Source organism: Hippoglossus hippoglossus, chromosome 5, assembly GCF_009819705.1.
Source record: "Hippoglossus hippoglossus isolate fHipHip1 chromosome 5, fHipHip1.pri, whole genome shotgun sequence".
In the NCBI taxonomy this organism is placed as follows: Eukaryota; Metazoa; Chordata; class Actinopteri; order Pleuronectiformes; family Pleuronectidae; genus Hippoglossus; species Hippoglossus hippoglossus.
Window position 1 is genome coordinate 6,803,339 of NC_047155.1, and position 16,177 is coordinate 6,819,515.

The 16,177-nt window shown below is 41.8% G+C and overlaps 1 protein-coding gene across 1 annotated transcript in view; it reads left to right on the plus strand.

The window, feature by feature from the left end:
* Positions 1–16,177, plus strand: part of LOC117761660 (metabotropic glutamate receptor 4-like) — a 157,363-nt gene that overhangs the window by 89,640 nt on the left and 51,546 nt on the right. The window contains exon 3 of the mRNA XM_034585752.1: positions 1,329–1,545. Coding sequence (XP_034441643.1) covers positions 1,329–1,545 — 217 coding nt within the window. The remainder of the gene's footprint in view (positions 1–1,328; positions 1,546–16,177) is intronic.

Sequence of the window (16,177 nt, forward strand, 5' to 3'; positions counted from 1 at the left end):
GGCTGTTCCTAGAAAATCTGGTTATAATTTCTACTCGTCTCATTTTTTAACGATAGTTTGTACATAAAGACGGACGACATGACAGTGATCTACCCCAAGAGGCTGGACGCAGCATAGCTCGCAAACCTCGCCTCGTCCATATTAGTGGACGGGTCACGTGAAAGTACTTTCTTTCATTCTAGATGTATCACACCGATGAATGTTGGGAGTCTGCTTTTAATTATTTAATTGATGCTTTAAAAACAGGATGAAACATCATGATTGACCACTGATCTTGGTCGAGTATGTCTAGCGACGAGACCTCGATACCGCGGCTCCATTTCCTGATCGCTTATGCACAGACTCAGGTTCAAAGCGACATCCAAAGCACAAGATGGCGGCCGATCTATTTTAGCAGCATCTTCATATAATGGGAGGAGGTAGAGATGCGTCGTCCATCTTTATAGACGTCTATGGTCATGTGATCATTAAACTGTTTTCTTACATGGAGATGTCCTGTCATGTATGTTTTGATGTTTTGTATGTGATGTACTGTTTGTTAAATCTGTCAGTTGATGCCAATTTTCATCTTGACACTATATTATGACTAAAATAAATTAGATTACAGCAGATTTAGGAAAACTTGTCAATGTTTTTAACATCATCAAACTCGAATATTGTTTCCTTACCAGTCTTTGAAAACTCCCAGCAGCATCTTATTCAAAACGTCTTCACTAAAACCAGTAAATTACATCCCATTCCTCCACGTCCCATCTCAGCATCACTATATTACCTTCTTCTTTGAATTTTAAATGCCACTGTTGGTCCACAAAGCACCGGATGGTTTACACATTAGTTTGAATCTCAGATTCCTGGGGACAGATCTTCTCCTGCTTCCCGGAGTCAAAAACTAAACAGCAGCGTTTAGTTTTTTTACGCTCCACATATCTGAGAACCCTGAGGCTCGCTCCGGCTCCAGTTTGTTTAAATCAACGCTTAAGATGTTTCCGCTCACCACAAACCTTTTATGAAATTAAATTTGGGACTATTTATTCACATCTTGCACCGCATTGTAGCCTCACTGTAATTTGTATTCTTCCATTTAATCTCATTCATGCTTATCCTCTGTTTTCTTTTTAAATCCTATTTGTGTGTTATTATTTCGCCTCGTGTTTCTTTTATATCTCAATGGTTTTTATGTCTCATGTAAAGCACTCTGGATTGCCTTGTTGTTGGAGGGTATTACACAAATACCGCTCCTCCTCTCTATTCTTTACTCTCTTTCCCAAACTATTTTCACTAGAGGCTACTCCAAGCTCATGATATTATCAATTTCCTTTCCTTCGCAGATACCCCAGGTGAGCTACGCCTCCACGGCTCCGGAGCTCAGCGACAACACCCGCTACGACTTCTTCTCCCGAGTGGTGCCTCCGGACACCTACCAGGCCCAGGCCATGGTGGACATCGTCAAGGCCATGCGCTGGAACTACGTCTCCACCGTGGCCTCCGAGGGAAACTACGGAGAGAGCGGCGTCGATGCCTTTATTCAGAAGTCTCGGGAGGACGGTGAGTGCACTCGGCCTCGTACATCATTTCCACCGCAGCGTGGGAAGATGCGATCCATGCCAACGTACTGCACTGTGGAAAATCGGTTAAGCCCGGAGACATGCGAGCGGAAATCAATTAGCGAGGTCAAATGTTAGTTTTGATCCCAGAACATAGGAAACAGCGATGAATGAATGAGAAATTGTAATATTTAACACAGCGGAACAAATTTGTTACTCCCCTGATTTACATGCATTTACATATGTGCATTATAAGACATTAGGTACAGCACATAAACCTGAGGAAAATGTTTATATACATTAATGTATTAACACTATATATAGAAGCTATATTATTATGCTATAATAATGCTAATTTTGTTGTTGAGTCGGTTTCACAGTCATTACAAAAACTTCTGTAGTAATAGGGCCGACTTTGTTGGAATGTGATGAGCTCAGTTTATCGTGGGGGTAAAAAACACGTTAATCCTGGGCAGCGTGAGCGGGAACCTGCTCTTCCTCTCTCATCTTCATCACCTCGTCTCTTTCTCTTCCTCTCATCTCCTCATCTCGTCCCTTCTCTTGCCAAAGCCGAGCTTTGATCGATGCAGCCTTTTAATTCTGGTTTGTCAGAGAACAATGTAAACACAGGGTCAAATGATAGTTATTGGGAGTGGGATCCCAATTTTAACATGTAAGTTCAACCCTTTACACAGTGAATTGAAATATAACAATAATAGGAATGATACATTGTTTATTCTTTAAAATAAAAGTTGTCAAATCTGTGCATATCAGTAAACACAGATACCGGAGGTGGGTAGTAACGCATCACATTTACTCCGTTACATGTACTTGAGTAGTTTTTTTCAATAAATTGTACTTCTGAGAGAAGAATGCTTTTTTTTATTCTCAGTTACATTCATGATGATTTCCCGACTGTGACAGTCAACTAATAAATGGGTCTGCCACTAGATGAGCAAACTGTCTGCTGGTTAAAATCCTCCAGTTCCCTGCATCACACTTTGCTATAGATTCAGTTGCTTGTCCCATTTGTTGACACATTCACAGATCCACCATGTTGAGTATAGATTTAAAGCGACGGCCCACCCACACACACACACACACACACACACACACACACACACACACACACACACACACACACACACACACACACACACACACACACACACACACACACACACACACACAAGGAGTGACACTGGTGACTTCTTGGCATTAAGCAGCATCTCTGCAGCCCAGGAGAAGGAGAGTTGTTTTCAGGTAATTATCAAACCCCTCAGTCACAATGCGGAGGTCCTAAACCTTGGGTGACCTCAGCGGAGCGCACGCCTATGATTGATGTGAGGGGGCTTTGAAGCTGCGTTCAGTTACGTAAAAAAAAATAAATCATGCTACATAATTAACACACTCATGTGTAATGTGGAGGGGCTGCCAATGCTGCGGGACCCTCTGAGGATCAACTTTGAAGTGCAAGCCTAACACTCCGTTTTAGCTTGAACATGCCCTTTCATCGCTGCAGAAAGAGATTGATTCAAGCCCCCCACACCCCCACACCCCTCCCCCATGGCACCCTGCGACCTTTGATACTCCAGCCCCCCCTCACACCTCTGTCAGACCATTACTGCAGCGCTCCTCTGTCTCCCTCGCTGTCTAAGCCAGAGCCTCTCAGCTGTTTGCAGTCGTATTCAGGGCTTGAATATAACATCTGATGGTGATACACGATTCAGAGAGCCGTAGTTAGACATACACCTTGTTTTAATCGTCTGTACTGGACAGTGACGGCTTTCGCTCGCACTCCTTTACCCAGATTCTTTCTGGGTCTATTTACTGTTTATCTCTGGTATTGTAATGAACATGTGTTGGGACCAGGACCATTTCATAGTCTTAACTAAGACGGCACTCAGATAAAGCCACATTTAAATTCACTAGAATTTTATTTGGATCTGCATCAAACTACACAGCGATTTTCTCTCAGAAATCAAGGAAAATGTTAAAAAAGCATCTTTTCTCACAAAGAGAAAAAAATAATTCCTGGATCCACCCCCTGATCTGGATCCACACCAAAACTTATTGAGTTATTCCCTGACCCAAAATCTCCTTCCAGTTAAAGTTTTGTTGTAATCCGCACATTTTTTTTTGCATAGTCCTGCTAAATAACAGACAAACAAAAGTTATTTTCTTGTCAGTGTGAACACGTCTGTCCCTTTTGCCCCAAATATAAACCATCTGTTTATAAAGTGAGATTGAGGTTAAATATATGTGTTCAGTCAAAATGTTCGGCAGTGAACATTTTGCTCACTATATGCATCTTTGAAATCCTCTTCTCTTTTTACGTTTACTCCCAAAGTTTACTCAGCTGAAAGATCGCCTGAGCAGTTTGAGTGTGTTTTTGTCGACTATGTTCAAGTGTAATTAGCAGAATGAGTCTTAAAGGTGCCCTGGTAATGTCTCCAGTTTGCAGTGTGCCGGCACAGAATAAAACCAACTCGGCTGTGGTTGTTCATCAATTATGTCTGTCGCTGCCTGAACACTTAATCGCCCGGGCACGAGTCGGGGACAGCCGAGGGAAGGAGAGCAAGTCGTGCTGGGTAAAAAACATGCCAGGGATTTTATCAGAGTTGAAAAATCTGGAAATGCATGTCCCTGCTAATTGTTTCCAAGTTGGGAATGAGTCTGGATGAAGACTGATGTGGTCGTATCACAGAAGAGGGCTGAGGTGCAAGTATGAGAAACAATGAAAAACTGACCTTACATTCTATTAAAGATCATTTTCAGTTGCATCAAATACAACCTATAAAAATTAGAAAGGATCTTCCTTATCCGAGGATTCGTTTTCTTGCAAACTTTTGAGACACAGTTGAGCTCAAAGAGAGACGTATAAATAAATGAGGAACTTGTGTCGCTTAAAATAAGTCTCGGTGTCGTTTCAAAACCACGGAACTCCTTTGCCGTCTGGAAAAAAAGAAGAAGAACAGAGTTACGTGCTCATCACTAATGAAAACATAATGCTTGAAAACAGCCCGACCCAAGAACACCTCACAGCTTTAAATATTTAGTCAACTTAAAGAGAAATCCCCAAGTCAGGTTATTTTTATTACACACAGCAACGAGGTGACATGTACGAAATACAGATTTCTCAATTATGGACAAACTGGTTAGAACATGATAACCATATTCACCAAAACACAAATCAAACAGCAAACAACTAAATCAAAAACCACAAACTGCACACGTCCACTCGGCTGGTACTGACGAACCGGCTGCTACATGCTAACAACACATCTGCAGATTCCAATTAGTTATCTTTCTACGACCGAAACTCACTTAACCTGCAGCCGAAGAAAAGCAAAGAAATACAGTGACATCATTTTGGGCCCAGAATTTGTCGAATTTCTAAGCTTTTTTAGAATGTTTGGAACTTTCCTTTCATAAACACAACACACGTTTTGTTATTCAGCTCAACGCCTCTGTTGTTAAATAATTTGCAGCCTCTGACCTGAGAGGATTTATTGTTTTTGTGAATATCATCAGGTTTACGAGGCTCTGAAATGTGTGGGGAAACATTTTAATATGTTATTACCGTTTGAAACCAAACAAGGAGTCAAGTAATAAAATAAAAAAAGACAGTAAATCTATTAAATTACCAGGAAATTATTGTTTACTGCAGCTCTAATGTGCTGCACCCTGACATTTATCAGCGGTTGACTCTCGAGCATTATACTATATTTATCACTCAACATGTGTTTTAATGTCGCTTGTTTTCTCAGTAACCTTCTACAAGTGTGAATTCTAAATCATTTGGTAATTTGTTTTTGTCTGCGTGAAATAAATAAAATGAATCAGCCTTTGAAGATGAAGTTAATTCCAGGTTTGTTCCACCTCACAGTGGATATATTTATATCTCTCCAATCAACACTTTCAAGTCAAATAAGAAATAATTGGCTCTGAGAACATTAACAGATATTAGCTGTAGTTATATTTCCTGCCAAGTGATAAGCATTTAGTTTTGATGTCTCAATTGAAAACACTGTCATTACTGCAGTAAGCCATTAGTGTCCTTTGACTTAATGTTGGCATATTGTATTACAAATATATTGTAAATTCACGGCTGCACTTTTGCTATCGCTTTGCCTGATTTGTGCTGAATTCAGCAAGAAAATAGTCCCAAAAAATAAAATCTAATTATGAGTTGGCTCCCTGGCAGCCCAGCAGCCACCTGCTCGAAGCTGCACCGGCTCCCTTAAGAGAGCTTGCAAATATGATTTGAGTGAGAAGCAAGACGGTAAAACGTAAATATGAATTCCAGGTGGGTTTTTTCTGATCTCTCCTTTTTGTATCTCACCTCACTGGCAAACAGTGCTTAGAGCTGGGAGTCGGTGACCTTCTCTGTTCCTCCGCGTGGGGTATTTGAGGTGAGCGGCTTCTCATCTCACATTCACCGACCCCAGCGTGTGACCTCACCTGCCCACAAGGGAGCGGGTGTAAGAGCAGATGAAGGAAACACGGAGATGGATAAAAAAAACAAAAAAAAACACTTTGCTGTGTAAGAACCAGCTCAGGAAAAACATCCAATGTGAGAAAATGTGTCTTTCGTCCTTTCGGATGTTTGTCCAGAACTTCGAGTCTCCTGTAAAAGGAGTTTAAAAGGAATATTTGTCATAATATTTGTTACGAAGTTGTGGTGGGATGAACTGTTCAACAAAACACAGGAGAGAGCTGTTTGTTTCCCGTGTGAATCTGAGAGCCGATGCCGGTCACCATGACAACAGATGTCCTGTAATCATACGGAGGTACTTATTTTATTCCAAACAATCGTTTTAGCCAAAGCCACAATTGTTCCCTTAACAATTAGTTTCTTGTGTTGCGTCACTACTTCGGGAGACATTAATGGAACAAATGATCTATATGGTTGTTCGGGTTCTTTGAAGTCTTGCTGTTCTCCTGGCAATGAACCTATTGCATTTCTATTCAAGCAAACATTAGGGAATGAGCTTTAGAAATATGTTACCATAGGAGCCTCTTAACTAATGTGTTCCTGGCCGATATGGACACATTTCTTCCATTTCAAAGGGCCTGTTCTCTGAAACACACTCAGGAAATGGAAAGTTTTAATGGTCATCCAGGGTCTACTTCGCGCTCTTCGCACTACTTTGGTATTTATGAATGTAAGATTCTCTGTGAGTGCAGCCTTTAGGAAACAAACAGGAGACGGACGGGCCAGTCAAGTGTCGACCACTGGGCAGCGGAGGCCCAGAGAGCCTCATCTGTGGCTGCAGACAGCCCCTCTCTGCAGAGATGTTGATTACTGTGGAGCCGAGACCCAATAGATGTCATTAATCAAGTTAATGAAACACAATGTCAATAAGAGCCCTAACAAGATTCCCCTCGCAAACCAATGGCCTGGCTGACATCAACATGAGAATCCGTGCTAATGGAGTAGCTGCCGTCCCTGTTTGATGAGGAGGATTACAAGCATTAGCCACAGAGCGGGGATGAAGGAGCACATGGGAGGAATGTAAAATGAAGAAGAAGAAGATGAAGAAGAAGAAGAAAGGGGGGGGGGGGGGGACACAAACAACTCTGCTTTGCTCCTAGGTGATTTATTTGTAGATGCGAGGAACAAACTGGGTTGAGGTTATTCCTGGTAATAGAAAGTAAATCATGAGCTACATAGTGGAATCTTTCTAAGTTGTGCTGGTTTATCTGAAGTTTCCTTCTTTAAATAATTTAAGTAATGGACAAAGTTAACGACAATGTATTTTCTTCTTCTGTCAACAAATCCAATAGTGAAAAGACCAAAGCCAACAGTTTGTCAGTCCAGCCCTCATTACCAACTCCCCTTGACCGTATGTGGCTCGTAGCCCTAAGCTCAAAACGTAAATCTTTAGAAAACAGCTCAAAAAATATCTTCCATGATGATGTTTGATATTTAAATAATACCTATCATATTGTTGTTTGACGTAACACACTGGTGATTGAGCAATTGGCCCACTGATGAAAGTATTGCAGTATTTATATAGTATTTGTAAAATTCCAAACTGGGTGTATGCAGCGACATTCCAGGTAAAAAAAGTTGTCTTTACTTACTGCTTATGTAAACTCAGCATTTCCTGCTGCTTCGCATTAAAGGCATTTAACTGGCAAAACATGAGTTGACACCAGAATTCGATGACCTGTACTAAACCACATCTGCTGTTATACCACCAGTCACCACAGGTGTCACCAAAATCAACCAAGAGTGAAACCTTCGAGATTGCCACTTCAAAATGTGAACGCCAGATTTCTTTTTAGCAGAGAACTGTTGTTTTACATAAATATGTCTCAGATCACAGGTGAACTGTGTGATATTTGTGTGTCTATTTTCATCTGTGGATTAATGAGTCATATACAAGAGTTCAGACACCTCGGGGCCTCCGACTTTTATACGACGCACGAATACTGTTATTATTATGTTTCTACTTTTTTCACTTTCACTTCCTGAATTTAAAAGTAAGAATGCATTTTATTTTATTGACAATTTCTTTTTTGCCCCAGGGGTTGTATTTACTTTTCACATTTCTTATCATGTGATTTGGTGAAGGGTGGTCAAACTGTGGCTCAAACCTCTTAGAGCCACATTTTGGCTGCGAGGTAAATCGATGGATAACGCAGCCGCCTGTGGTGATTGGATTAGAGAAAAGCATGGCTCCAATCAGAGCAACAGGACCACATCTGAGAACATCTGTATTCTAAGTGGCCGCAGTCACCCGGGGAGGAGATCACAGCACAGTCAGTGATGTTCCTGCTTCCATCCATATGGCCTCTTAATCTCCGGTTCACACCCCTGGGTGGCGCGTCAGCCAGTTATGTCTTTATTTATTATCTGACATCACGCAAATGACCCCTGAGAGCCGCAGATATGTCTTGTTGCAATTTGTTTAAACAATTACGTGTCATTGCTTAATTGGGCAAAGCGAATGGCTGAATAATCATCACTCATCTTCTCCCTCCCCCCCTCTCTCAGGGGCTTCCTGTCAGTGACATAACGGTTATGTATCTCCGTTAATTCAGAGATAGTGTAAATGGCAATTTTCTTAAGCAAGCACTGCCACTTCGACCTTGATCTTAAGGACCAGATACCCGGAGGAAATGTTAGACGGCCTATATACATATATCAGGTGCAGCATGGGGATTTAAGCACACGTTTTTTTAGATATGGGAGCAAAGCAGTGGATTAGGGTGTGGGGGAGGCTATGGGGGGGCGATGCTGCAGTTTAATTTATCCTGAAGTACCCGAAGGAGGCTGCACAAATTGGCCACAAAGAGCAATGTGAACCGGTACAGATAAGGTTAGTGGCTGGTAAGCTAATATGGTACATAAATAGTTACATGAAAAAAACCAGATAATGGATCCTGACGAAAAGACATCAAACGTGCTTCCTTGTCATGTGCGTAGGAAATTGAGCTCAAATGACATTTATTGGGCTTAATATTTTATCCACTTACAGAAGTATAGACTTCAAGTATTGTAAAAATGCAACAAATTGAAAGCTGGGCTGTGTAATGATTTGGGAAAGAAATGGAAAAAGAAAATTGGAAAAGTACGGACGGAGGTTCAAGACCGAGGGATTCGATTTTGAAATATGCTCGACTCTGCAATTATCTAATCCATATAGAGCAAGAACAGATTTTAATTTGACAACGTAAAACAATAATGTAAATTGGACGGCTCATGCAGCTAATCTGGATTACAATTCTCCAAACTAATTCCTATTCTCATTCAGCTGTTCTCCATTACAACGAATCAGAATCACTTCTGTCAGAAGATGTTCTCAGCTTCTATTAAGCCCTTTGTGAACGACTCCACAGTGATAATGTATGTTGTGGTTTGGTGCTTTACAAATGAAATGAAAATGAATTGAATTATCTTTCTGTTAGGATTACATATTGTACTATTCAATATTACAGAGTTTTGATGAAAACGAGAGAACATGATATCTTGAACTCGAAGGCATCATTGTGGTATTGAAGCTACAAATGATCATTTTAACACTAATTGGATAAATACAGGAGTTAACAGCGTTTGACAGTCAGTGTCAGTCATTGCTGCAAAATGACACAGTGTTAAATTCAAAGATAATCTCTTGATTGATTTTTGAATTAAAAAAGAGAAAGTTCATAATAACAAAGTATAGCTCAGTTATGAATTCTGTCTTTTCGTAGAGATTACGTTTTGACTCACTTCTCAGGTATTAAACCTTTGCAGGGTTGCTGAGCAGGACTGAATTTTAAATGAGAATATTAAAATCACATTTTAATATAATGTCGTACCTCTATCTAACAACCTTAGCAATTAACATATCGATGATATAACACATTTTGGAAAGTTTTAAGAAACACTGATGTTAATAAATCACGGCAGAGCGGTTGTGCTGGATTTGCTTTAGATCGTAGAGATGTCGGGGCGGCACTGTGGTGCAGTGGTTAAATCGACCAGGTCTTCTGTGGGGGGGGGGGTTCGTCCAGGTCCCCGGGCTTCCTCCCACAGTCTGAAGGTCAAGTCTAGAGTCTGATCCGCCCAGAGGTGGGAATGTGGGCGTGGATTTGTCTTCAGGTCTTAATGTGTCAGCCCCGTGATGGGGGGGGGAGAGAAGCTCCAGCCTCACCACGACTCTTAAAGGATGAGAGGAATAAAGAATGTATGAATATATGTATGTGTAGATGAATAGACCCAAAAACAGTGGCCACAAAGTGACACATATATTTTGGCACTCTTTCATTTATTTATGTTGTTATTGTACATGAGAATTATCAGTGTCAATAACATGTTTACAGTTTATTTTCCCTCTTCCCCACTTGCTATCACTATAGCTGCCTCTAAACCATGGCAATGAGACACTGATTACCCACAATGCAATGTGGTGGCGGCCACTTCCTCTCACAGACAGACTTAAAACAAATTTTTCTTTTATAGGGTAGAGCTGTGAACGTGAGATTTCCAAGGAACACATCAACAAAACTTTTTTTTCTCTGAGACACAACAACCTCTGAAAACAATTTATGCAAAACAGTTCAGCTTTACGTGTCAGCCCTGAAAATCCAGTTATTTAACTGGATTTTTGAAAATGTGTCGCTCCATTATATGAGTCACTTTTCTCTGTGGTTAGAACGGCTTTTTGGCAAAACTGCAGGTTCCTCTCAGAGGAGAAGGTACAAAATCTAATTCCTTGCCAATTTGCGTAAGATGCTTCCTGTGTTTCTGCAAGTAAAACAAAAACTGCATGAGATTTTTGTTCTTCTTTGGCTGTGGTGCGTTTTGCACTGTGCTTCCCAGAGGTCACTTGGAAATGAATCAGTGTGAATAGAAGCGCGACATCCGTTTATTCACAAGTTTGTTGCATCACATCAACAGGAAGTCTTTCCCTCGCTGGCTGGGGCGGCTGCCACTGCTCAGACTAATATACTTTCTTAATTGGATTAATCCACACAAATCAATGCCGCTGAATCGGAAAATAATCTTGTAACATTTTGAAATAAAGTGCATCGCTTTCTGTCGACCAGACGACCGACCCCAGCGCTGCGACGGACAAACCTGTCTTCTGGGAACAGACCACCAACTCAATTATTTGTCCCATGCTGATAATGTTTCCAGGAATTCTGTTTGGGGTTCCTGAAATGTACAGAGGGAGGTCTGGACATTGTTAATTATTATCTGGACTGCTTCCAGGAACAAAACGTTTCCGTGGTTTTATCTGCCCACACTGTCAAAGACCTTTAAAGTGATGTCTGCTGCTGTTTTCACACAGTTTCTGATTTGCACACTCCTGGATTACCAAATCCATGCCCCCATAGGCGAAGCAGAGCAGCATCAGTCTTGAGATTGGATTATTGAGTTAGAGTTATTGATCCCTTTGGGGAAATTAGGTCATTCCAGCAGCGACAATAATATGATTTAACAAAGGAAGAGAGGAGGATATACTCACACAAATCTAAAATAATCAAAGGGCATCAGAGTTTGGTTGGATAATATTGTTTAATCCGCTTCTCATCTTCTTCCCCTCTCAAAAACAGTGGCTTTGGCTAAAACCCATCCACTTCTGTGTTTCCTATTGAAACCGGAGGAGTTTAATCTTTAGCATAAACCGGTGGGTTCTTCATCACGGAGCGAGAGCTGGTTTGATTTACTGTGTGTGCAGAGTGGTGTGATTGCACTCTTCTGTTGTGTGGATGAAAATTGAAATTTGAAAACAGTCGAGTGCACACGTTGGGGGGGTTTAATATTTCCACGAGGTTTGCGTCGGCTTGTTTTCTGAAATATGACGACAGAACCCGGCCTTAGTTCACATTGCAGTCCACAGAGCAAATGTCCACGCATATTAATACATAAAATATGGCCAAGCAAGTAAGACAACTAGCCGGTAAAGTTTATGTGCTTTTCTGTTTTTAGCTCACCATACTTTTCTATTCATTTTTAACTATATACGTGTTATTCATAACATCCATGAGCTGCTGCTGCAAACCAGCCAACAGCACAACTTAAGATGATGCTGCTATGGCCTATGAGCTAGTTAGCTGTTAGTGGGTTGGCTTGTTAGCACTGTGGTGCTTGTTATCTCAATTGAAAGCTAGTTCGCTCATTGTGAAAGGCTGTGAGCTGGTTCTGGATAAAGTGACTTGATAAAGTTCTTCAATTTCAAACTAAATCCACAATATGCTGTTGATTCATCAAAATGTCATCATTCCTTTTTATTTACACTATGAAAAAACAAGTGGATTCTTCTCTATTCCTTTCAGTTGGAATTTATCTTTAAAAAAGCTAATCGGTGAAAATGCTTTGGAACAGATTCCGATTAAAAAAAATAACGATTATCTTAACCAATCACAGTCATATTATAGGTTATTCACTTGGATTATATACCAGTAGGCCTGGACCTTCCCTGCACCCTTTGAAACGTGGATCATTGCACCTTATGTTGAAGCCAAACTCAATAATTTAGTGATTTACTGTCCAACTGTGACTGATCCATCCCTGTATCTGTATTTAAAGTTTAACAGCAGCGATGAGTAATATTGTCCCAAGCAGAATATTCACACATCTGCTTGAGGAGGGCGCTCGGTGTCCCATAACAATGAAAACCAACCTTTTGCCTTGTTTCCATAATATTTTATCGCTCCGCAGTGTTCCCTACCGTCACAGAGTTGCAATGATTTCCTAAAATTGTGTGTGCTTCCTCTGATGGGGGATAAATGTGCTTTCATTCCTGCACAGGGAGCTTGATGGGTAGTATTTGGAAGTGATGGGATAGGTGCTAGCGAGGCGGGGGGGGGGGGGGGGGGGGGGGGGTTTCAACAGGGGCTCTGGAGCCTTGTGTGATGGGAAAACATTGGCACGCACACACGACTGAAACCAGGCAATTTCTGCTCGCCGTGTGCTGAAATATCCTTGATGGCAGCAAACAAATTTCATTTAGTGATGCTGTATTTTCAACAAGATTTCCATATGGTAATAGGCTGCACAGTGAGACACAAATAGGATTCCAATTGTCCCATTAGCCCAGATGAAATCAGGAGAATGTGTAGGCTGGGCTAAATATCAAAAATTGATTGTAGGGAACGTCAGAAGCATTATTCCTGAGCTTTTACGACGGCAGTGCTCCTGCCATGCATTAATAAATTGCGTGGAGGTGTTTTCCTCAAAGCGGGTGGTGGAATAAAAAAAAAAGATAAGCACACTCCATTGGGATTTATACTCTGCAAAACGCTGATTGATGTGTTTTGTATGTATGGTTTTGCATTTTCTGACTAACTGGGCATATTAAATATGGCCCATTTCACTTTCCTCATTTTATTCATTTTTCACCTCTTAGACCCAAAATAACCATTTTTTTGTTTCATGAAATAAAAAAAGACCTTTCATAGCTTCATAAAAATGTAACACCGCCCATCAATCTCCAAGACAAACAGTGGGAGTCTGAGGAAATGCTGTGAAAGTCGATCCTTTGTGCAAGTATAAGAAGAGACAGGCATTTCAGTGGGAAGGGGGGAAAACAAACAGCCCTTTCATTTGTTTGTTGCCATTTAAAAAGTTGAACGTAATCCCTCCATTTTTGTTTTCCGGGAGATTTCGCAGCCACTGAAGAGCCGTGGAAGTTTGCAACTTTCTTTGTAAAACTTGAGTGAAAGACATTGGCTCGCGTTCAGGATTTCAATTGTTATTGAAGACATTACACTGGAGAGTGTTTCTGAAGTTACGGGGGCTTGGAAAGAGCGTTTCTAAATGAATTCTGAATGAGGTCTAGCGCGAGAGTGATTTAGTCTGGCAGGAATCACTGGATAAAACTTTGACATAATGTCACTTTGACTCAGGGCATGTCGTTTTCTATGCAAACGACAAGGCGCTTAACAGTCACTTGAAACAGAGAGGGGGAGACGGGGGGGAGCGACGTGTGGGCGAGACAAAGCAAGATGGGATTTGAAGGGCTGGAAGAAAAGGAGATGTTTGCCGAACGCCGAGAAACATCTGTTCCATCAGCCCGGAGTTACTGTGAATCTGTTCTTTTGTCACACTGATGAAGCAGAGCTCAAAATGAAAACCTTTTTTTCAAATATCCGACAACGTTCACATACCTCTGTGTTGTGATCACACTAACGAGAGACGCGTTTCCCTGCAGGATTTAGTCCTGAAACATCACAGACATTTCCTGGTGTCCTGGTCTGTCGGTTTCGAGGGGGAGCAGGGTGGGATACTGCCACATTTTTCAGGGATGAAATCGATATTTTTTTAATCTCATACTTCCATTTTTCCTCCCGCTTCGATCCGTTCTGTACCGTCCGCGAGCTCCGCGGATGAATTAAGCAGCTGCACAAACAAAAAGCAAATGTGCTGTCCCCAACATCGCCGCGGTGATCAATGGCGGAGACAGGCCCGGGTCAACAATTTCCGATGCCTGTGTTTACTGAGGCAAAGTATTGGAGCAACAGAGGCCGGTGGAATAGAGGCTGCAAACTACAATCAATGCAACGGCTATCATCATTTGCAGGGTTTATTAATGGCTTCGCCCCGAGCCGGCACAGAGAGTAACACTCACTTGCATTTAGGCAACCAACACTTCAGCGTTTATGCAGCTCGCCTCCTATCAATCATCTCAGTCCAAGTTGCTCTCAGCGATGGTGTGGCTACCTTAGAAACCCCCCCCCCCCCGCCCTTCAATCCTGTAATGAATGGCATCAATTATGGGGCTGAGCTGCCAACATATACAAATGATTCAGAATGGGTCAAAGTCTAAAAGGCGAGCGAAGAAAGAAAGCTCTGTTTAATTCACTTTCCCTCACTCTGTTCCGTGGCCGCGGCTCGACGGAGTTTTCATGAATTTTAAAAGGTGCATCCACCTGTTCGCAGCTGACAACAGCATCAGTCACACAGCCGTGAGCCGGCGAGGGTTCCCCACCAACAGGTGCAGCCTGTCCTCGTGCTAGTCAGGAAACGTCCCATCGGTAAAAGAGCTTCTCTGCTTAGAGACTTTACAAAATGTGTCATCTGCTACATCTCAAAGCAGAGGAGGAAGACACCGTTCTTTCTCTTACGGCAGTTGAGTTGTTTCTTCGGGATGTGCCACCCCCCATTCTCTGAAGAATGGGGGGTGGGGGTGGTTCTGTTCAGTGTAAAGCAAAAAAGTCGGTTTTCCTTCTGTCAAATAAAACCGTTGAGCAGCAGGTGATAGATGAACAAAAAAAAGAGACATTAAGATCTGCTGTGTTTTTTCGAGCTCCCGGAAAGAAAATACAGAGGATTTATGATTAATTCAGAGAGAGAGAGAGATGTGATTAAAGATGCATTTGACTGAGTGGAGTTCAATCCACCAGGTATCGACATGAACCTTTAAAGGAACTGGTGCGGTGTCTCATTGTGAACCTGCCTCTGGGTAGGGGCTGTCTGTTTGGTCTGTGCTGATGCAGGTTGCAGCGTTTTCTTCCTGAAACTGTAAAAAGTGACCTGCAGTAATTAAGCTGCTTCAAGAAAAAATACCAGCTGCAGGAGTCAGAAACCTGCAGCTGCACCACGGCTGCTGCACAAACAGCCTGTTTACCCAAAGTTCAGTTCAGGACGAGTCAGTTCGCAGAAGCCTGGACCGGAGAATCAATTGTTGTTGCCGTTGTTATGAATCTGCTGTTGTTGTGATCGCCAACATTGAGCCTTCTTCACCTTATGAGACTAAAGTAAATCTGCTGTACCTGCAGGAGCATAATTATGTTGTTCTGCAGTTTGAAAACAATATTTAAAGGTGTAGTCATATTTTTACAAACTTATTTTTTACGAACACTGTCACTACACAAGAACTTCTTTACTTTAAAGTAATTTGCCACGTCATTGAGTCGTCTGTTATCAGTTCAGTGTTTGGCCTGTGTTCCTCCTTTAAGTCCTTTACTGGTAGATGAGCAATGTGTTAATCTAATTACTTACAAGGCTTCGAAGATAAAGCATCTCCACGGTTCCTCTCTCTCTCTTATACTCGATGTGAGAGCTCGACCCAAGTGTCTCTGCTAGTTTCAGGCCGACACAGTTGTCATTTCCCCATCCGGCGCTCCACGTTGTTTAAATAGCAAATGCACTTGTGCTCGTCTGAGTGCCAGTGGAAGTGTTGGTCCTAAAA